The following is a 23,030-nucleotide window of genomic DNA, read 5'->3' as shown; positions in this document are numbered from 1 at the left end:
CCATCCCCTTTATCATTTTGGTTGCCCTTCTCTGTACCTTCTCCATCGCAACTATATCATTTTTGAGAAGCGGCGACCAGAATTGTACACAGTATTCCAGGTGCAGTCTCACCATGGAGCGATAGAGAGGCATTATGACATTTTCCGTTTTATTAACCATTCCCTTCTTAATAATTCCTAACATTCTATTTGCTTTTTTCACTGCTGCAGCACACTGAGCCGACAATTTTAAAGTATTATCCACTATGATGCATAGATCTTTTTCCTGGGACCTAACATCGTGTAACTACAGCAAGGATTATTTTTCCCTATATGCAACACCTTGCATTTGTCCACATTAAATTTCAACTGCCATTTGGATGCCCAATCTTCCAGTCTTGCAAGTTCCTCCTGTAATGTATCGCAATCCGCTTGTGATTTAAATACTCTGAATAATTTTGTATCATCCGCAAATTTGATAACCTCACTCACCCTATTCCTTTCCAGATCATTTATATATATATTGAAAAACACCGGTCCAAGTACAGCTCCCTGAGGCACTCCACTGTTTACCCTTTTCCACTTAGAAAATTGACCATGTAATTCTACTTTCTGTTTCCTGTCTTTTAACCAGTTTGTAATCCCCGAAAGGACTTTGCCTGCTATCCCATGACTTTTTAGTTTTCTTAGAAGACTCTCATGAGGGACTTTGTCAAACGCCTTCTGAAAATCCAAAAACACTACATCTACCAGTTCACCTTTATCCACCTGTTTATTAACCCCTTCAAAAAAATGAAGCAGATTTGTTAGGCAAGACTTCCCTTGGGTAAATCCATGTTGACTGTGTTCTATTAAACCATGTCTTTCTATATGCTCTACAATTTTGATCTTGAGAATAGTTTCCACTATTTTTCCCAGCACTGAAGTCAGGCTCACTGGTCTATAGTTACCCGGATCGCCCCTGGAGCCTTTTTTAAATATTGGGGTTACATTGGCCAGTCTTCAGGTACAAAGGATGATTTTAATGATAGGTTACAAATTTTAACTAATAGATCAGAAATTTCATTTTTTAGTTCCTTCAGTACTCTAGGATGCATACCATCTGGTCCAGGTGATTTGCTACTCTTTAGTTTGTCAATCTAGCCTACTACATATTCCAGGTTCACAGTGATTTTGTTCAGTTCGTCTGACTCATCACCCCTGAAAACCATCTCCAGAACTGGTATCTCCCCAACATCCTCATTATTAAACACGGAAGCAAAGAATCCATGAGGTTTTTCTGCAATGGCCTTATCTTCCCTAAGATCCCCTTTAACCCCTCGGTCATCTAAAGGTCCAACGACTCCCTCACAGGTTTCTTGCTTCGGATATATTTTAAAAATATCTTATTATGAGTTTTTGCATCTGTGGCCAATTTCATTTCAAATTCTCTCTTCGCCTGTCTTATCAATGTTTTACACTTAACTTGACAATGCTTATGTTTTATCCTATTTTCTTCAGATGGATCATTCTTCCAATTTTTGAAGGATGTATTTTTGGCTAAAATAGCCTCTTTCACCTTACCTTTTAACCATGACAGTAATTGTTTTGCCTTCCTTCCACCTTTCTTAATGTGTGGAATACATATGGACTGCACCTCTAGGATTGCATTTTTAAACTATGTCCATGCTTTTTGAACATTTTTAACCTTTGCAGCTGCACCTTTCAGTTTTTTTTCTAACTATTTTTCTCTTTTATCAAAATTTCCCTTTTTAAAGTTTAGTGTTAGAGCTGCAGATTTACTTATTGTTCCTCTTCTAGTTATTAGTTTAAATTTGATCATGTTATGATCACTGTTGCCAAGTGGCCCCACAACCGTTACCTCTCTCACCAAATCCTGTATTCCACTAAGAATTAAATCTAAAATAGCTCCCTCTCTTGTTGGTTCCTGAACCAATTTCTCCATGAAGCAGTCATTTATTACATCCAGGAACTGTATGTCTCTAGAAAGTCCTGATGTTACATTTACCCATTCAATATTAGGGTAATTAAAATCTGCAGAGAAGAATGTTCAATCCCAAAGAATTTTAATGCAGTTTGTTGAAGGACAAAGATTGTGACACGGTCCCGTGTTTCGCCTCGGGCTCCCTGCCATACGTGAATTTACTTTTCAGTCAGTTTATTCTTTGAACTCCTTGTGCTCCCTCCCGATGCAGCCCGAGGTGAAACACGGGACCGTGACACAATCTTTGTCCAACAAACTGCATTAAAATTCTTTGGGATTGAAAATTCTTCTCTGCACTTTTTGTTTTGGATGCCAGTGGTTTAAGTGCTATGACGAACTCAATGATAGCCAAAAGATCCAACAACAGAAAATATTCAATATTTGGCTAAAGAAAGAACTCTCAGTAGGGATGTGAATCGTTTTTCAACGATTAAAATTATCGTCCGATAATGTTAATATCGTCTTAAATCGTTATAGAACACGATACAATAGAAATTCTAACGATTTATCGTTAAAAATCGTTAAATCGTGTTAGTGCGCACTAACAGGAGTTAGTGCGCACTAACTCGAGTTAGTGCGCACTAACTGAAAATGATACAAATAAACACTTTCCAGGTCACTGAAGGTCAGTTAGGAATGAATATGTGTTCCTATTGGCTGGCTGCCCTCTTATCTATTGATGTTACCAAGGTTACCACTGAGGTGATGGTTGGGGGGATGGGAAATGGAACTGGAAACTCATGAACATCAACAGAAAATGAAACAAAGTGTTCACACTTCCCAGGTCAGTAAAGATCACTTAGGAATGAATATGTATTCCTATTGGCTGGCTGTGCTCTTATCTATTGATGTTACCAAGGTTAACACTGAGGTAATGGTTGGGGGGATGTGAAATGGAAACAGTTGGAAGCTTGACAAAAAAAGTAATGTGATGATCAGCACTCACGTGACTAGAACTTGTTTGTTTATTATTTTTGTTAGCAGGCACCTGAAATCTAGTGCATGTTGAATTTGCCAATCACTGTGCATTTTAGAAAGGTGGTCCTGGGTGGAACTGTACACAGTTCAAATATATGTAATTGATTGTTGGTAAGTGTATTTTTTAAGTAGCCACACTGGCACCAGTATGTTTACTTTTCCTCCTACTTAACTCAATAGCTCAGCTTTGTAAGAAGGGCTTCTCTGCTTGTGTGTTGCTTTTGTTTGGTGTGAGGAGAGCAGAAACATCAGATCTTTATTCAATCTACTACAGTCATCTCTTACAGTGCCCTATCCCTATTAATACCAGGAGTGCTGTGATCTTCCTGCACACACAGTGCCCTAACCCTGGCACCAGGGGTGTTGTGATCTTCCTGCACACACAGTGCCCTAACCCTGGCACCAGGGGTGTTGTGATTTTCCTGCACACAGTGCCCTAACCCTGGCACCAGGGGTGTTGTGATCTTCCTGCACACAGTGCCCTATCCCTATTAATACCAGGAGTGTTGTGATCTTCCTGCACACACAGTGCCCTAACCCTGGCACCAGGGGTGTTGTGATTTTCCTGCACACAGTGCCCTATCCCTATTAATACCAGAAGTGTTGTGATCTTCCTGCACACACAGTGCCCTAACCCTGGCACCAGGGGTGTTGTGATTTTCCTGCACACAGTGCCCTAACCCTGGCACCAGGGGTGTTGTGATCTTCCTGCACACACAGTGCCCTAACCCTGGCACCAGGGGTGTTGTGATCTTCCTGCACACACAGTGCCCTAACCCTGGCACCAGGGGTGTTGTGATTTTCCTGCACACAGTGCCCTAACCCTGGCACGAGGGGTGTTGTGATCTTCCTGCACACAGTGCCCTATCCCTATTAATACCAGGAGTGTTGTGATCTTCCTGCACACACAGTGCCCTAACCCTGGCACCAGGGGTGTTGTGATTTTCCTGCACACAGTGCCCTATCCCTATTAATACCAGGAGTGTTGTGATCTTCCTGCACACACAGTGCCCTAACCCTGGCACCAGGGGTGTTGTGATTTTCCTGCGCACAGTGCCCTAACCCTGGCACCAGGGGTGTTGTGATCTTCCTGCACTCAGTGCCCTATCCCTGATACCAGTCTGAGACAGCTCCCTCCCTGCATTACTAGTGAGAGGCTGGCTTCACAGACAGGGGGGGAGCTGCCTGACCCTCACTCCTGACTTCCCCCATGTCCCAGCTAGTGAATGGTGTGTGGGTGAGGGGGGGGGGGGAGAATGGTGAAGTCTGAGACAGCCCCCTCCCTGCATTACTAGTGAGAGGCTGGCTTCACAGACAGGGGGGAGCTGCCTGACCCTCACTCCTGACTTCTCCCATGTCCCAGCTAGAGAATGGTGTGTGGGTGAGGGGGGGGGGGGGAGGATGGTGAAGCTGAAACAGCTCCTTCCCTGCATTACTAGTGAGAGGCTGGCTTCACAGACAGGGGGGAGCTGCCTGACCCTCACTCCTGACTTCCCCCATGTCCCAGCCAGTGAATGGTGTGTGGGTGAGGGGGGGGGGGGGAGGATGGTGAAGTCTGAGACAGGTCCCTCCCTGCATTACTAGTGAGAGGCTGGCTTCACAGACAGGGGGGAGCTGCCTGACCCTCACTCCTGACTTCCCCCATGTCCCAGCCAGTGAATGGTGTGTGGGTGAGGGGGGGGGGGAGGATGGTGAAGTCTGAGACAGTTCCCTCCCTGCATTACTAGTGAGAGGCTGGCTTCACAGACAGGGGGAGCTGCCTGACCCTCACTCCTGACTTCCCCCATGTCCCAGCTAGTGAATGGTGTGTGGGTGAGGGGGGGGGGGGAGGATGGTGAAGTCAGAGACAGCTCCCTCCCTGCATTACTAGTGAGAGGCTGGCTTCACAGACAGGGGGGAGCTGCCTGACCCTCACTCCTGACTTCCCCCATGTCCCAGCTAGTGAATGGTGTGTGGGTGAGGGGGGGGGGGGAGGATGGTGAAGTCTGAGACAGCTCCCTCCCTGCATTACTGGTGAGAGGCTGGCTTCACAGACAGCGGGGAGCTGCCTGACCCTCACTCCTGACTTCCCCCATGTCCCAGCTAGTGAATGGTGTGTGGGTGAGGGGGGGGGGGGAGGATGGTGAAGTCTGAGACAGCTCCCTCCCTGCATTACTAGTGATTGGCTGGCTTCACAGACAGGGGGGAGCTGCCTGACCCTCACTCCTGACTTCCCCCATGTCCCAGCTAGTGAATGGTGTGTGGGTGAGGGGGGGGGGAGGATGGTGAAGTCTGAGACAGCTCCCTCCCTGCATTACTAGTGAGAGGCTGGCTTCACAGACAGGGGGGAGCTGCATGACCCTCACTCCTGACTTCCCCCATGTCCCAGCTAGTGAATGGTGTGTGGGTGAGGGGGGGGGGTGGATGGTGAAGTCTGAGACAGCTCCCTCCCTGCATTACTAGTGAGAGGCTGGCTTCACAGACAGAGGGGAGCTGCCTGACCCTCACTCCTGACTTCCCCCATGTCCCAGCTAGTGAATGGTGTGTGGGTGAGGGGGGGGGGGAGGATGGTGAAGTCTGAGACAGCTCCCTCCCTGCATTACTAGTGAGAGGCTGGCTTCACAGCTGCCTGACCCTCACTCCTCCGGGGTATTGTGATCTTCCTGCACACAGTGCCCTATCCCTGATACCAGGGGTGTTGTGATCTTCCTGCATGCAGTGCCCTATCCCTATTAATACCAGGAGTGTTGTGATCTTCCTGCATGCAGTGCCCTATCCCTGATACCGGGATGTGTGCAAGATCACAACACCCCCGGTATCAGGAATAGGGCACTGTGTGCAGGAAGATCGCAACACCCCCGGTATCAGGAATAGGGCACTGTGTGCAGGAACATCACAACACCCCTGGTATTAGGGATAGGGCACTGTGTGCAGGAAGATCACAACACTCCTGGTATTAATAGGGATAGGGCACTGTGTACATGAAGATCACAACACCCCTGGTGCCAGGGTTAGGGCACTGTGTGCAAGAAGATCACAACACTCCTGGTATTAATAGGGATAGGGCACTGTGTGCAGGAAGATCACAACACCCCTGGTGTCAGGGTTAGGGCACTGTGTGCAGGAAGATCACAACACTCCTGGTATGAATAGGGATAGGGCACTGTGTGCAGGAAGATCACAACACTCCTGGTATTAATAGGGATAGGGCACTGTATACATGAAGATCACAACACCCCTGGTGCCAGGGTTAGGGCACTGTGTGCAAGAAGATCACAACACTCCTGGTATTAATAGGGATAGGGCACTGTGTGCAGGAAGATCACAACACCCCTGGTGTCAGGGTTAGGGCACTGTGTGCAGGAAGATCACAACAATCCTGGTATGAATAGGGATAGGGCACTGTGTGCAGGAAGATCACAACACCCCTGGTGTCAGGGTTAGGGCACTGTGTGCAGGAAGATCACAACACTCCTGGTATGAATAGGGATAGGGCACTGTGTGCAGGAAGATCACAACACTCCTGGTATTAATAGGGATAGGGCACTGTATACATGAAGATCACAACACCCCTGGTGCCAGGGTTAGGGCACTGTGTGCAAGAAGATCACAACACTCCTGGTATTAATAGGGATAGGGCACTGTGTGCAGGAAGATCACAACATCCCTGGTGTCAGGGTTAGGGCACTGTGTGCAGGAAGATCACAACACCCCTGGTGTCAGGGTTAGGGCACTGTGTGCAGGAAGATCACAACACTCCTGGTATGAATAGGGATAGGGCACTGTGTGCAGGAAGATCACAACACCCCTGGTGTCAGGGTAAGGGCACTGTGTGCAGGAAGATCACAACACTCCTGGTATGAATAGGGATAGGGCACTGTGTGCAGGAAGATCACATGGGTTAGGACACAAGTTCTAGTCACATTGACTGATCACATTACTTGTTTTGTCAAGCTACCAACTGTTTCCATTTCCCATCCCCCATATACTGTCAGTGGGAAACTTGGTAACATGAATAAATAAGAGGGCAGCCAATAGGAATACATATTCATTCCTAAACTGACCTTAACTGACCTGAAAAGTGTCAAATTGTATCATTTTCAGTTAGTGCGCACTAATTCCCGAGTTAGTGTGCACTAATCGGAAAAAACGATTTTTAACGATTTTTTAACTAAAAAATCTTGCCTAACACGATTTTCTTGCCCTGCCACACGATTTCTATCGTTAAGACGATATGGAAAACGATTCACATCCCTAGAACTCTGTGAATATTCTCTAAGCAACCATCATACTTGGCCACAGTGAGCTGTGGCTTATATTTGCAAGCTCGTATAGCTTGCAAATATATTGGAGTATCCCAATTAAACTATAAAGAAAATCGTTGGATTTTCCATCTATGTTCCACAGAACCACGGGGTCTCAATGAAAAGGTTGAATGGTTTTCTCTCAAATGATTTTCACTCCAACCCAGAGTCATAAACCTTCAAAAATTTTTGTATGAAGTTGCATTCATTTTTTCATTCTTATCATTTTGTTTTCTTTTTTTCATTTGGTGTCACCACCCATACATGATTTTTTTCTCTAGCACAGACATCCTTACATTGACTTTGTTTCTTTTTAAGTATCTATTTAGAACCTCCCGAATCGGCAGATTATGTACTGTGTTAGCCCGGGGTTCACTCTCCATTTAATATTATTCAAAATGGCCGATTTTCAACGTCATTGCCTATACAAGGTATGTTCATCAACACACAGTATTTCCCACACTGTCGTCATTTTCAAAATGGCCGCTTCTCTGATGTCAGTGCCCTTTTATGGAGAGTTCATCAACACTCAGTATTCCCCACTTTTAAGCCGTCTCCAAAATGGCTCCCCCTTCGACGTCATTTTCCTTATATGGTATGATAGCAATTCTTTCTTGCTCGTCATTTCCGGCAGACAGATTTTTTACTCGGAGGATTTGCCTTTAAAACCGGCATTTTCTCTCAGCCTTGCTCCTGTCATTTAGCAGTACAACCGCTGTGAGGCTGCACCAGTTACAGTGCACGTAAGTACATTATTTTGTGAGGCCACTCGTTTTTTGGCTCCTATTGACATATATAATAAAAAACTTTGGACTTTGAATTCCTTTTGCATATTTTGCTTTTCCAGCGATGTTTCACAAGCGTTTCGATTGACTGCAACCAACAGGCTTTGTAAGTCCTTCTCTACCAGCCTGACATTGTACCATTGTTCTCCTTAGCCTTTAGGCATGATTTAAGAACTGTTTTTGTTTCCACACAGAACCATAAGTATATAATCACCTGGAGGGTCCCAGAGGAAGGAGTCCTTTACTCCGAAACACTGCAGTGTTGGAGCAACACTTCAGGACTATATACACCATTTTGTCAAACGTGGAACCAGATAAGTGCTTACACAGTAGTAGCGTTTGCACACAGTGTCAACATCTTTGATTTCTCAGCAACCGATGATTAGTCAAGCCGAGTAGCTATACGAGCTTGCATATATAAGCCACAGCTCACTGTGGCCAAGTATGATGGTTGCTTAGAGAATATTCACAGAGTTCTTTCTTTAGCCAAATATTGAATATTTTCAGTGGTTTAAGTGCAGCAGTGCTCTGTTGTGTTTTTGGTAATTAAAATCTCCCATTTTTATTGCACTGCCAAATTGGTTAGCTTCCCAGATTTCTCTTAGCATTTCATCATCTGTCTGATCATTTTGTCCAGGTGGACGGTAGTATACTCCTATCACTATACTCTTACCCAACACACATGGTATTTCTACCCATATTGTTGTGTTCATGGCTGCTCTACACCCTCACTCCACCCTCTCTACCTCTGTGGCGACTCCCTCCGGGTCTGATGGACGGCTTGCTGTCACGGCATCACCATGCCACTTCTCTCCAGCGGCCCCGCACCAGCTCGACGCTGCAGATTCGCCATATTCCTGATGACGTAGGGTGCGTTCTGAGAAGTATGTACCAGCAAGGGCGCGAACCTCAGGGACGTCCCCCTGTATTGACGTCATCCGCTTCCAACATAACAGGTCTTCACTTTCGCTTATCATTTGAGTTAGCAAGGATTAGTCCAAGCTACTCTGCCTCCTCGGACTTGCCAGAGGTACCCGCTCCTCTAGGGCCTCGCTTTCTTTTCTCTATTTCAGATTGCAGATAGGAACCGGTACTCACTCCTCGAGGGCCCATGTTCCTGAATACTCTGAAGATTCTCTACTGCCTGGAAGCTATCACAGATACAGACATTCGTGCGTTACCACTGCTCTCTCAGAGCTTTCCATGGAACCAGGTACTCACTCCTCGAGGGCCTAACTCTTTCCAGCTACTGAGCCTCCTTAAGAATCTATTTGAGATTGTCATCTACTATGGGCTATTAGAGATGTACTTCGTTTTTTTCTACCGGGTCATTTTTTGACTCGGATACTTCGTGGTAAAGTTCTGTTTTTCTTGTTTAATTTTTTTTTAAAACCGAAAAAAAACCCTAAACGAAACCGGCCCAAAAAATGACATGGGAAAACAAAGCTAAAAAACCCCATCCCAAGCATATAAATTCATTTTAGTACATTACATACAGCCCCCCCCCCCCCACCATCCCGATCCCTCCCCAAGACTTACCAACATCCCTGGTGGTCCAGCAGGGTCCTGCAAGCCATTTGTCCCGGCGTGCCAGCCTCACTCAAAATGGTGCCAATAACCTCTGAACTACTATGTCACAAGGGCTACCGGCGCCATTGGTCAGCCCCTGTCACATAGCCATTGGCGCCATCTTGTGCTCCTACTATGTGACAGGGGCTGACCAATGATGCCGGTAGTCCCTGTGACATAGTATGGGTAAAGGTTTTCGGCAACATTTTGATTACTGGCAGTCAACTACAAAATCACTCCCGGACCCCCGCTGGACCCCCAGGGACTTTTGGCAAGTCTTGGGGGGGGTCAGGAGGCCCCCCAAGCTGGCCAAAAGTCCCTGGGGGTCCAGAATGGTCTGGGAGCGATCTCCTGCCCTCGGGCGGTCGGCTGCCAGTAATCAAAATGGCACTAATAGCCTTTGCCCATACTATGTCACAGGGGCTACCAGTGCCATTGGTCAGCCCCTGTCACACGGTAGGAGCAACCAACCAATGGTGCCGATAACCCTTGTGACATAGTGTGGGCAAAGGCTATTGGTGCCATTTTGATTACTGGCAGCCGACAGCCCGAGAGCAGGAGATCGCTCCGGGACCCCCGCTGGACCCCCAGGGACTTTTGGCCAGCTTGGGGGGCCTCCTGACCCAAGACTTGCCAAAAGTCCCTGGGGGTCCAGCGGGGGTCTGAGAGTGATTTCATTGTCGGCTGCGAGTAATCAAAATGGCGCCGATAGCCTTTGCCCATTCTATGTCACAGGGGCTATTGGCGCCATTTTGAGTGAGGCAGGCACGCCGTGCATGGTGGGACAAATGGCTCCCGGGACCCCGTTGGACCACCAGGGATGTTAGTAAGTCTTGGGGATGGATCGGGTTGGGGAGGGTGGTTATATTATAGTTAATCTTAATGCTTGGGGTGTTTTTTAATTAAAAAAAAAAAAGTTCCCCTCTTCCCCTACAAACCCGAAAAATGGATTTTCCCTGAAGTTCGGGGAAAATCCTTTTTGGGGTTCGGGGCCCCTGACCCATGACGAATTAGGCAATTTAGTTGTAATTGCCTAATTCGTGATAAACGATTGCACATCTCTATTGGCTAAGTACAGCATACCCTGTCTACTCACTATCTATAGTCTCTCTACAGCTCAGCATCCCTGGGATCGCTGTTCCAGTATCTGAGGGACTTCAGCCCTGCCGGCCATATCAGCTCACTACTGCCACCTCTGGTGGTTCTTCTAACCTGTCTAATAAAAGAACTATCTGTGTCTGTCTCCATACCAAGCCTAGCGGGTAGTCCCTCTCAGGATATCTTCCTGGGGGCACTGTCATTTGCCATCAGCCCAAGGATTCACCTATTTACATTCCTTTCCAGCTGAGTACCCTCTTTAGCACTCCACTGGTACAGATTGCCAACTCTGCAGTCTATATCATAACAAGATTGCTAGTTCCGCCTACGGAGCATATCAGATTGCTAAACTCCTCCTTCCACGGGAGCCAATCCCTAACTGATTGCTAACGCCACACGGTGACTCATAACAGATTGCTGACTCCTCCCCCAACAGGAGTATCCAGCAGCAGATTTACAACAGATTGCTAACTCCTCCCCTCTCAAGGAGCAAAACTTAACACATATAGATTCTACTGAGCATTTAGTCTCTTGTATGATCTTTATCCTGTTGGACTCTATATCCTCCTGGACATAAATTGCTACACCCCCGCCAAGTTGATCCTCCCTATCATTGTGATATAATTTGTACCCTGATATAGCACTGTCCCATTGGTTAACCTCCTTCCACCAAGTCTCTGTGATGCCAATTATGTCAATTTCACCATTTGCTGCTATACACTCTAACTCTCCCATCTTACTTCTTAGACTTCTGGCATTGGCATACAGACATTTCAAAGTGTGTTTTTTGTTGGTATTAACTACCTGCTTTTCAGTTGTTAGGGATAATTCGAAAATCATTAGCTTCGGTGATTTTTTACATATAGGCACAGGGGACTATGTTTGCTTTTAATAGAACCTCTCTGTTGGGATGCCCTAACTCTCCTGTTACATTAGTATCCTTCAAGGATACATTTCTCCAAACCATGCTCTGTTGAGTGACTATCGGCTTTCCCCCTTGTTCTAGTTTAAAAGCTGCTCTATCTCCTTTTTGAAAGTTAGTGCCAGCAGCTTGGTTCCACTCTGGTTAAGGTGGAAGCCCATCCTTTCGGAAAAGTCTCCCCTTTCCCCCAAAAGTTTCCCCAGTTCCTTACAAAACTGAATCCCTACTGGCAAGTAGGACCTCTGGAATGCGCAGGGCTATCCAGAGGGGTGGGGAAAGCCAGGAGACAAGATCTCCAATAGGAGCGCAAGCAGGCCCCTGAGGAGTGGGTACCCGAGCCAGTGTCCAAAGTCCAAAGTAGATTAGAGACAGCCACCATGGGTCCGAAGAGACAGGAGCAAGCACCAGTAGTGAAGGAACTCATTGCCAAGTCAGCTAGCAAGGGGCTTAAGAACCCTGACCAAAAGTTGTCATCAGTCGGGGACCCCCCTGAGGTTCCCACCGAAGAGTCTTGAAAGGAGGGCCCGGTGGTGCGCCCTCGCACCTAGGAAGGCCCGGAGTCATGTGTGTGTGTATTTGTGAGCACATTTTAAAAGGTTTTCATCCACAGGTATACAGGTATTTACCTATATAATTGAAAATTGACCTCATAATTCCTAATGAAGTACTGGAGATCATGACATATGAGTATATATAGATATATGAGAGCCCTTTGCTCTACACAGCCCAAATAAAATTGCATAGCATCAAACAAATGGTCAGGTTTTAGTATCTAGATGGCACAACAGCTCAGGTGCACATCTACTCAGGAGATTAGCAGAATCAAGCAATAGAAGAATGCATTTGCTTTAATTAAATGTAATGTAATACATTAGAGAATAATCTGTGAGATCATAAAATTCCTGTTGATCCATGTTGCTATTATATCATTTTCCTTGTGCTTCATACAATTTAAAATCTATTGCCCTCTTATCTTTGTATTATTGGAAAGGGACACTTAATCCTGGGCAATGATTGAAAACACCTATGGTACAGTATTCAGTCACAGTGAATATCTTTAAGAAGTGTGCTTTCTCTTCCCAATTTACTGTTACCACTGCTCCCTTCTGTTAGGAAGTGTGGACCCTTGCCCTGAGGTGGGATTGGCATAACCTGCGGGGTTGAGCCCTGCAGGTCCCCACTGTCGGGAGGCAAGGCTGGCCGGGAGCAGAAGCAAACAGAACTTTGCCAGTACCAGCCCTCGTTCCCCACAGATTGAGCCCTTGGGTGCCAGGGCCGGCTGGTCTTAGGTGGGCCTCTGTGCTGGTCCCGGAGGGAACAGGCAGCAGGAAGCAGGGAATGTCAGAGGAGATAGATACAGTCCAAGGTTCAGGTGCCCTCGTTGAGAGAGAGAGAGAGAGGGCCTCAAGGGAGGAGATGCTACAGCAGTTCCAGAGACAGTAGAGCAAGACCATGTGAGGCAGGTCCCATGGAAAGGAAGTGCAGGAGCATAGGCCTGTACAATGGTATGTCGAAGCAGGCCCTGAGTGGGGAATCCACTGTGACAGGTTTTAGAAGAGTAGGAATGTTGAGGAACTGCCTGAGGAGTGGCAGCGCAGTAGCAGGAACCTGTGAAGTAGAAGCACTGAGAGATACCCCGAGGAGCAGGGACACAGAGACACAGTCCTATAATATAGAGGCACTGAGCCAGGTCCTGAGCGAGAGCGTAGAGATATTGTCTCATGATGCAGAGGCTCTGACCTAAGCCCCGATGGGGCGGAAGCACCGTAAGGATCTCGTGATGTAGCAGCGCAGAGCCAGGTCCCGAGGAGCAGGAGCGCTGAAGCAGGGCCCAGATGTAGAAGCGCTGTGGCAGGCCCCGAGGAGCGGGACGCCGGGCAGGATCTCAGATGTAGAAGCACTGAGGGAGGCCTCGAGGAGCAGGACACCTAGGCAGGGTCAGAGATTTAGAACTGCTGAGGCTTACCCCGAGGAGCGGGATACCGAGACAAGGTCCCAGATGTAGGAGCAGGACGCCAAGGCAGGATCCCAGGTGTAGAAGCACTGAAGCGAGCCCTGAGGAGCAGGAGCGCAGAGACTGGGATACCGACGAGTAGAGCAAGGATCCGTAGCACAGTAACAACAGGTCCGCAGAACTGGAGCAAGCACCAGATAGGAACCAGGGAACTTGTTGCCAAGTTGATTAGTGGTGGAGAGAGGCAGTCCTTAAGTATCCCGGACCAGTCATGTCATCAGCTGGGGACCAGCCTGAAGTTCCCACCATTGGCCCTTCAAAGGGAGGACAGATGGCGTGCTCGCGCCTAGGGAGGCCCAGGGATGGGACACTGGTCGGCGGTGGCCGAGCCGCCATGTGAAGCACAGGAAACCAGGAAGACCGCAGAGGCAGTTTCTGGCTGCGGCCGTGAGAGTACTGGGAGTAAAGGGCCAAGCATGACATGAGGTCAGTTGAGCCGGCTGCGGGTGGCCGCGGCCGGTGGACGTAAGACCTTCATAAGGATACTTTTTTCATCTTTATAACTTCTTTTTTATATCCCTCTTTAAAGGACACTTTTTGCATTGCATGGCCTTCATTTCTAACTTATAAGATGGGCATTATAGAAACTTAAAGTGAACCTTAAGAATTATGAATCTACAGAACCTTAATAGATATTAGCATTAGCAATACTGTTTCAGTTTCATACTTTGGGACAGAAATGCTACAGTGCATGTGCAGTTTGAGCACAGTAATCCCAGTCGCAGCCAGAGACCTAGGTGGAGTATGAGCTGGGATATAAACCTTATTTGCTTTCCAGTGGAACAAAACTTTAAAAAAATTAACCATCAATGACAGGTACACTTTAAATAAATACTGCACCAAACATCTACAGTAAAGAAAATACTTTTGCTATGCACATGATTTAAAACAACTTTGATTAAATAAAATGCATTTAATATTACTAAATAACAAAGCAATGGTGTAACTGACATAAAAAAAAGTTTTCTCTTTCTGCTAAGGTGTGGTGTGATGAAGCTGCAGAGATTGCTCAACAGTGGGCAAACACATGTTCTATACAACACAGTACAACTGATATGAGAACATTAAATGGTAAGTAGCTAACACAGTGTGGAACAGCTTGTTCACTTATACATCATCAAATAAGTCTGGGAAATTGGTCAAAATGTATTTAATTATTTAACATTTGTATATACCGAAATTCATGTAGCAAAGTTACGTATCACTTTGGTTTACATTATAACATTAACAAGCATGTAAGAATGCGGTTACATCGAACAGGGAGATAAACTTGGAATAAGGAACTGGGGGATAAAGTACAATGAATAACATAAAGTAATGTGATTCTTCTGTGGAGTTAAGACAAACCTGGCTAAATATCTAGGTGCTTATTGGGTTAAATAGAGTTACGGTACATGGAGCACATATTTGGATAGATTGAGCAGAGATTATTGGCATAGATTAAAAGCCAGTAACTGTTATGTTCATGGTCAAGGCGTAAGCAACCAATATGGCGTCATACAGTTCTGAGGGAGTAGGTATGCTGTATTTTCAAGATACTAATGAAGAAACCGTAGGCAATTCCTTAAATAAAAGCATGCATGACCAATAAGCAGGTTCAAAGTCAGGGTCAAGCCAAGGTCAGAACTAGAAATTCAGATCAAAAGCAGTGTTCAGAAACAAGTAAGGACAATAGCAAGACAGAATCAGGTACAAACAGAGATCTCCATTTTCAGTTTTTGTTTAATTTTTCCTGAGAATTTGTCAGTGTTTTTTACAACAAAAATAAAAACAGGAGAAATCAGTGGAAAAAATGACTTGTAATTTTAAGGTAAATATTTTTTCTTCTTCTTGTAATAAAAACAGATAAATTTCCAGAAAAAAATGAAATAAACCGGAAAATGAAGATCCATAAGTAAAATCTAAGAGCAGGAGTAGACTAGAAAAGATGAGGAACTGGATGCACAGGGAACATGTCAGGAAAGGATTCAAACAAGTCTGAGATGAGAACAAGAAATCAAAGCTAAACTGCTCCATAGATCCTTTGTCCTAGTCCAGTGTTTCCCAACCAGTGTGCTTTTGGACTTGTTGTTTGAAAAAAAGTCACTATTGCCTGATGCTAAAATGAAGGCCAATACCTGAGCTCTGCTCTCATCACCTCACAGCAACAAGATATAACAGCAGTGGCTCTTAAATGTGTAGGAGTTCCTTTCTGAAAGAATGTATAAATTTGCCTGCCTCCACTTCCTAGATACATCATGAGCCCCAGAGTGTAGTAATCAATGGGCAGCATGAAAGGCATGGATAACTAGGCCCTGCCTTGTGAAGCTCACACATTGCACCTCCTCATCTTCCCCTTCCTGAGTATCCTCTTTTGAGTCCTTCCAGTCTCTGTGTTATAGGGATGTGAATCATTTTTTGACGATTTAAAACAATCATCAGATATATTTAAATCGTTAGAGCCGCGATACAATAGCAATTCCCCCGATTTATCGTCAAAAAATCATAAATCGGGGGAGGGGGACGATTTGACGATTTTTTTAACAAGAAAAACCATGACAATCAGATTTCCCCCCCCCAGCCAAAATCGATCGTTAAGACGATCGATCACACGATTCACATCCCTACTGTCTTATCCTCAGGCTGTGTGAGACAGTGATAGCATGCACTGAGCACTGGATATGGCTCATTTCTTAGCGTCTAGAAAGATGAATCCAGACCCAGTGGGTTATGCACCTCTACCAGCAGATGGAGATGGAGCAAAGCTGTCATCACAGTATATATACTAGGGGTGTGCATTCGTTTTCGACGTATTAGCAATCCTCAACTTATGTCCCTATTAGTTGTATTCGTGGGGAAGCAAAACATATTGCGACTTCCCATGAATACAACGTCTCACTAACGAATAAACCCCCACCCTCCTGACCCCCCAAGACTTACCACAGGGGCTACCGTGCCATTGGTCAGCCTCTGTGACATAGTAAGGGCAAAGGCTATCGGCGCCATTTTGAATACTGGCAGCCGATGGCCCGAGCGCAGGATATGGCTCCAGGACCCCTGCTGGACCACCAGGGACTTTTGGCAAGTCTTGGGGGGGGGGGGGGAGGTCAGGAGAGTGGGGGGTTGTAGTTAATTAAATGTAAAGGGTTGGGATGGGGTTTTTTTGGGGGAAATTAATACATTTATAACTAATGAATGGATCAGGGTCCCCCGAGAATGGATGCAACGGATTTGGGTCCCCACGAATATGAATACCGAATGGAACGAATCCGTCCGTGCTGCACATCCCTAATATATACCCCTGCAGTGACATCGGCCAACCAGTATTCTCCATCTCCAACAGATGGTGGATATACATCTCCCTACTGGGGATTGCTTTAAAGTTTAGGAGAAAAGTAAATGGAGATTAATTTGCTCCGCTCTCCTGTGGTGATACCTTAAGGTCTCTCCATCAATCAGTATTCCTGAGGTGATTCTGGAGTTCCTCAGATGAGTGCCTTGGTCTGGTAACTGGGTTTTGAGCTGGCGTGGACTTAGCTGTAAAAAAAAGCAGCTGAAAGTAACAGGTATAGGAAGCAGAGTGTGGCGATGAAGCTATTTACCCTCTTCCCCCTTAGCTAGAGACCATTCTGAGCTCAGATAAATTGTTTTAAATTGTTTGGGAAGAGAAGGGGAGTTGATTAGAGATTCCTCCCCTCCCCTTTTCCAGTCTCCATGCTCGGTGAGTGACCCAACAGCCGATCCCACGTCTGGTGGTGTTCGGGGATTGGGGGAGGGGGCAGCCTGGTGGGATGAGCATCCCTTGTAGCTAGGCCCTGCTCCGAGGCTCAGCTGGTTCAATGCACAGTAGGCCACAGCGGCACCTTCATGTGCTTCTTGTATGCCATTTACTGACCTCTTCAGTTCCATTGGATTATGACTGTGCGGCCTGTTGTGCATTTTGGTTGTGTGCCTAGTTGAGCACCTAGATGGGTTCCTAGTTCAGTGCCTAGTTAAGAACATAGAAGCACCTACTAGGGTGCCCAAATTGTACTTGCACGTACATGCCTTTTTTACACTCATATGTGCTTGTTTTTATACGCATTCCCTGAGCATCCTATTGGGCACTTATTTCGGCACAGTGTAGAGAGTCTTATCCAATGGCGCCTATAGCGAAGAAATCTAAGCGCCTTGCCCATGTCATATTCGGGCATCTCAGTCTGACTTTCTTTCTAACTTGTATCAGTGCTGTTTGGAGGCTCAGGGGGAATTACACTCCTCTGAATTTACTAAGCCCAGTTCTTCCCAGCTCTTCCCAGCCTAGTGAGGAAATGGAGAAAGAGCTGCCAGAAGGGTAACCTGATCTTTGGGCTCCCCTAACTGGTTCATCAGCAGGGGAAGGTAGTTCAGTGGGCTCAGGACTTCTGCCCCTGGGCCTTGGCATGAATCCTTCAGCCTTTTCTTGGATGTAATTTTTTCAAGGACTGCAGACTTTTCTTCAGGTGCAGTCTTTGGCCCTGGCCAAACTTATCCAATCTCAGACAGTGAAGTCCCGTGTGCCAGGTGCTGCAGTAAGCCTTGGAGTATACCTGGAACCAGTTTTCCTGATAGGGATCCAGATGGCATGGATGATGAGGCTGATCCTTATTCCCTGGAAGATGGGGAGATTCCTCTGGGATTGGAATCTTATGGAACTATGGTGTGATTCTTTCACAGAGATGAATTACCAGATCTCATTTCCCAGACATTGAAGATGGTGGGAGTACCTGGGACTGAATCCATGTCTGAGCCAAAGAAAAATCCCATTCCAGTTTCATTGCGTAAAGCCTCATGTTTTTTTCCTATTATGGAGGCTATTCAAGAATTAAGTGATCTTGAATAGGGCACCCCCAAAACAAATTTTAAACGGGGACGAGTCTTGGATGGACTATATGTCCAGGATCCAGTTACGAGAGAGCAATTGCTTTTTCTGAAGATGGATGTGCTTGTCTGTGCCGTTACCAAGCAAACTACTATTTCCATTGAAGGGGAAATGGCCTTGAAGGATGCTCAGGATAAGAGAATTGATGCTAACCTTAAGCAAGCCTTTGAGGCAATGGCAATGACCTTGCAGATAGCTTCTTGTTGTTCCCTGGTGGCGTGGCTCGCTTTTGTTTGATGCTCTCTCAGGAGGCCAATGTGGGCTGCAATTTAGTCCACACTTCAGCCAGAGTGGTGGCTTTGATAGTTGTGACTATGGCCGAGAAATTTCTTCGGCCAATTAAACCTCGAACCCTAACCTTATGAAGTTGCCCTTGATCTTGTTTGGGAACTGGAGAAAATGTTTGAGCTGGAGAAAATGGCCAATAAGTACATTGAGTCCCCAGTTCCTTGATTATCAGAGGGTAAGAAACAAGCGCTGTGTTCCTTCAGCTCTAAGGTTTGTACTAGGGGATATTTTCAGCACTATAGAAAAATGGCCTTTCAGAGGATTTGACCTTTGGGCAGATCTTAGTCCTTTCATCTCAGGCAGCCTAAATGGGAAGCAGACTTGGGTAGTGGAGCACCCCGAGCCTCCTAATGAAGGTGTGGCAACCCACCTCTAGGAACAGGAGATAGGAGGTTGTCTCTCTCTTTTTAATTACAGATGGGTCGAGATCACTACAGATCAGTGGGTTCTGGAGGTGGTACAAGAGGGTTATGAACTGGAGTTTTGCAGTGTTCCTTGAGACATGTTCATGGTGTCTCCCTGCAACTCTCTACTGAAGAGGCAGGTAGTGGAGTGTACATTGTCCAGACTCCTCAGCCTGTGGGCTTGGTTCCAGTTTCAATGTCTCAAAAAAATGCAGGCAGATATTCATCCCATCTTGGATCTCAATGACGTCAATTGTCATTTGTGTGTGACTCATTTTTGTATGCACTCTGTGAGAATAGCAGTACAGTCAGGGGAGTTCCTGATGTCTCTGGATTTGTCTGAGGCATATCTGTATATTCCCATCCTTAATCAGGGTGGAACCAGACTGATGGTGCTAACCTTTGAAAAGGAGATAGAGCAGCTTTTAAACTAGAACAAAGGGGAAAGCTGACAGTCGCGCAGCAGCGCATGGTTCGGAGAGAGGTATCTTCAAAGGTTACTAATGATGTATTAGAATTAGGGCATCCCAACAGTGAGGTTCTAATAATAAGAAAAGTAGTCCAAGTGCCTGTAACTAAAAACTCACCTGAGCTAAAAAATTTTAACTTATCCCTATCAATTAAAAAGCAGAATGAAAATACAAACAAAAAACAAACTTTGAAATGTTTGTATGCTAATGCCAGAAGTCTAAGATGGGAGAATTAGAATGTGTAACAGTGAATGATGACACAGACTTAATTGGCATCTCAGAGACATGGTGGAAGGAGGACAACCAATGGGACAGTGCTATACCAGGATACAAATTATATCGCAATGACAGAGAGGAGCACCCGGGAGGAGGTGTGGCGCTTTATGTTTGGGATGGCATAGAGTCCAACAGGATAAACATCCTGCATGAGACTAAATGCAAAATTGAATCTTTATGGGTAGAAATCCCTTTTGTGTCAGAGAAGACTATAGTGATAGGAGTATACTACCGTCCACCTGGTCATGATGGTGAGACGGACAATGAAATGCTAAGAGAAATTAGGGAAGCTAACCAAATTGCTAGTGTGGAAATAATGGGAGACTTCAATTACCACTATATAAGAACAGTTAATTGTTGTAGTGCAACGAACTACACTTATCTCACAAAACAAACGTCGCAAAGGTTACAATTTTTTTGGATTTTTTATGTGCATAGAATTTATCTGGAACAGTGGACCGTCATAACACCCTTGGTTGTTTAGGCAGTAAGCCACACTTTCAACCTCACAGGGTCATGTTTAATCATCGGTCCATAAAATGTCTTTTTACTACTTTATTTAAATATTCTCTTTTTCTCCTTGTTCTTTTTCTCCTTTTTTTTAAAATTATAAAATCTTTTGCAATGTATTAAAGACGGAATTGCCTTACTTGTGCGGAGCGCCGCTGCGCTTCCGCCCTTTATCTCCTGTGCTGCCGCGCTATTATCTCCAGCGCTGTCGTGCTTTGTAGGCGAAAATACTCCTAGATTTTGTGTTGGAGAGATGAACTTCCGATTGAATGTGCTCACACAATTTATAGCTCCTGCAGTCCGACGTACGTTTCGCGGTTGCGCTGCTTCAGGGACTGATCGGAAAGTTGTAGAGTCTAGGCTTGAAAAAGTGCAAGGTTAATTCCCGCCAAAATAGCTTCAATATTTGAATGCTTCTGTCCAGTTCATATGGTATTTAATACCGCATTCAGCCGCCTAGTCCTCTTGTCGGCGCAACCGCGAAACGTACATCGGACTGCAGGAGCTCTAAATTGTGTGAGCACATTCAATCGGAAGTTCATCTCTCCAACACAAAATCTAGGAGTATTTTCGCCTACAAAGCACGACAGCGCTAAAGATAATAGCGCGGCAGCACAGGAGATAAAGGGCGGAAGCGCAGCGGTGCTCCGCACAAGTAAGGCAATTCCGTCTTTAATACATTGCAAAAGATTTTATAATTTAAAAAAAAGGAGAAAAAGAACAAGGAGAAAAAGAATATTTAAATAAAGTAGTAAAAAGACATTTTATGGACCGATGATTAAACATGATCCTGTGAGGTTGAAAGTGTGGCTTACTGCCTAAACAACCAAGGGTGTTATGACGGTCCACTGTTCCAGATAAATTCTATGCACATAAAAAATCCAAAAAAATTGTAACCTTTGCGACGTTTGTTTTGTGAGATAAGTGTAGTTCGTTGCACTACAACAATTAACTGTTCTCATATAGTGGTAATTGAAGTCTCCCATTATTTCCACACTAGCAATTTGGTTAGCTTCCCTAATTTCTCTTAGCATTTCATTGTCCGTCTCACCATCATGACCAGGTGGACGGTAGTATACTCCTATCACTATAGTCTTCTCCGACACAAAAGGGATTTCTACCCATAAAGATTCAATTTTGCATTTAGTCTCATGCAGGATGTTTATCCTGTTGGACTCTATGCCATCCCAAACATAAAGCGCCACACCACCTCCCGGGTGCTCCTCTCTGTCATTGCGATATAATTTGTATCCTGGTATTAGGGATGTGAATCGTTTTCCATATCGTCTTAACGATAGAAATCGTGTGGCAGGGCAAGAAAATCGTCTTAGGCACGATTTTTTAGTTAAAAAATCGTTAAAAATCATTTTTTCCGATTAGTGCGCACTAACTGGGAGTTAGTGCACACTAACTGAAAATGATACAATTTGACACTTTTCAGGTCAGTTAAGGTCAGTTTAGGAATGAATATGTATTCCTATTGGCTGCCCTCTTATTTATTCATGTTACCAAGTTTCCTACTGACAGTATATGGGGGATGGGAAATGGAAACAGTTGGTAGCTTGACAAAACAAGTAATGTGATCAGTCAATGTGACTAGAACTTGTGCCCTAACCCTGATACCAGGGGTATTGTGATCTTCCTGCACACAGTGCCCTATCCCTATTAATACCAGGAGTGTTGTGATCTTCCTGCACACAGTGCCCTATCCCTAATACCAGGGGTGTTGTGATCTTCCTGCACACAGTGCCCTATTCCTGATACTGGGGGTGTTGTGATCTTCCTGCACACAGTGCCCTATTCCTGATACCGGGGGTGTTGTGATCTTCTTGCACACATCCCGATATCAGGGATAGGGCACTGCATGCAGGAAGATCACAACACTCCTGGTATTAATAGGGATAGGGCACTGCATGCAGGAAGATCACAACACTCCTGGTATTAATAGGGATAGGGCACTGCATGCAGGAAGATCACAACACCCCTGGTATCAGGGATAGGGCACTGTGTGCAGGAAGATCACAATACCCCGGAGGAGTGAGGGTCAGGCAGCTCCCCCCTGTCTGTGAAGCCAGCCTCTCACTAGTAATGCAGGGAGGGAGCTGTCTCAGACTTCACCATCCTCCCCCCCCCCCCCCTTACCCACACACAATTCACTAGCTGGGACATGGGGGAAGTCAGGAGTGAGGGTCAGGCAGCTCCCCCCTGTCTGTGAAGCCAGCCTCTCACTAGTAATGCAGGGAGGGAGCTGTCTCAGACTTCACCATCCACCCCCCCCCCCCTCACCCACACACCATTCACTAGCTGGGACATGGGGGAAGTCAGGAGTGAGGGACAGGCAGCTCCCCCCTGTCTGTGAAGCCAGCCTCTCACTAGTAATGCAGGGAGGGAGCTGTCTCAGACTTCACCATCCTCCCCCCCCCCTCACCCACACACCATTCACTAGCTGGGACATGGGGGAAGTCAGGAGTGAGGGTCAGGCAGCTCCCCCCTGTCTGTGAAGCCAGCCTCTCACTAGTAATGCAGGGAGGGAGCTGTCTCAGACTTCACCATCCTCCCCCCCCCCCCTCACCCACACACCATTCACTAGC

The 23,030-nt window shown here is 46.0% G+C and overlaps 1 protein-coding gene and 1 long non-coding RNA gene across 2 annotated transcripts in view; both read left to right on the top strand.

The window, feature by feature from the left end:
* The window catches only part of LOC115088631 (cysteine-rich venom protein-like), a 159,832-nt gene that overhangs the window by 86,175 nt on the left and 50,627 nt on the right, over positions 1-23,030 (top strand). The window contains exon 6 of the mRNA XM_029596892.1: positions 14,593-14,683. Coding sequence (XP_029452752.1) covers positions 14,593-14,683 — 91 coding nt within the window. The remainder of the gene's footprint in view (positions 1-14,592; positions 14,684-23,030) is intronic.
* LOC115088131 lies at positions 7,850-8,957 on the top strand. The gene is made up of 3 exons (XR_003855706.1): positions 7,850-7,967; positions 8,072-8,115; positions 8,204-8,957. It is a non-coding gene; the product is annotated as an uncharacterized LOC115088131 (long non-coding RNA).

The sequence above is a fragment of the Rhinatrema bivittatum genome, chromosome 3 (assembly GCF_901001135.1).
Source record: "Rhinatrema bivittatum chromosome 3, aRhiBiv1.1, whole genome shotgun sequence".
Lineage (NCBI taxonomy): Eukaryota > Metazoa > Chordata > Amphibia > Gymnophiona > Rhinatrematidae > Rhinatrema > Rhinatrema bivittatum.
The sequence above is the reverse complement of the archived record's forward strand: the minus strand, read 5'-3'. Positions and strand labels throughout refer to the sequence as shown.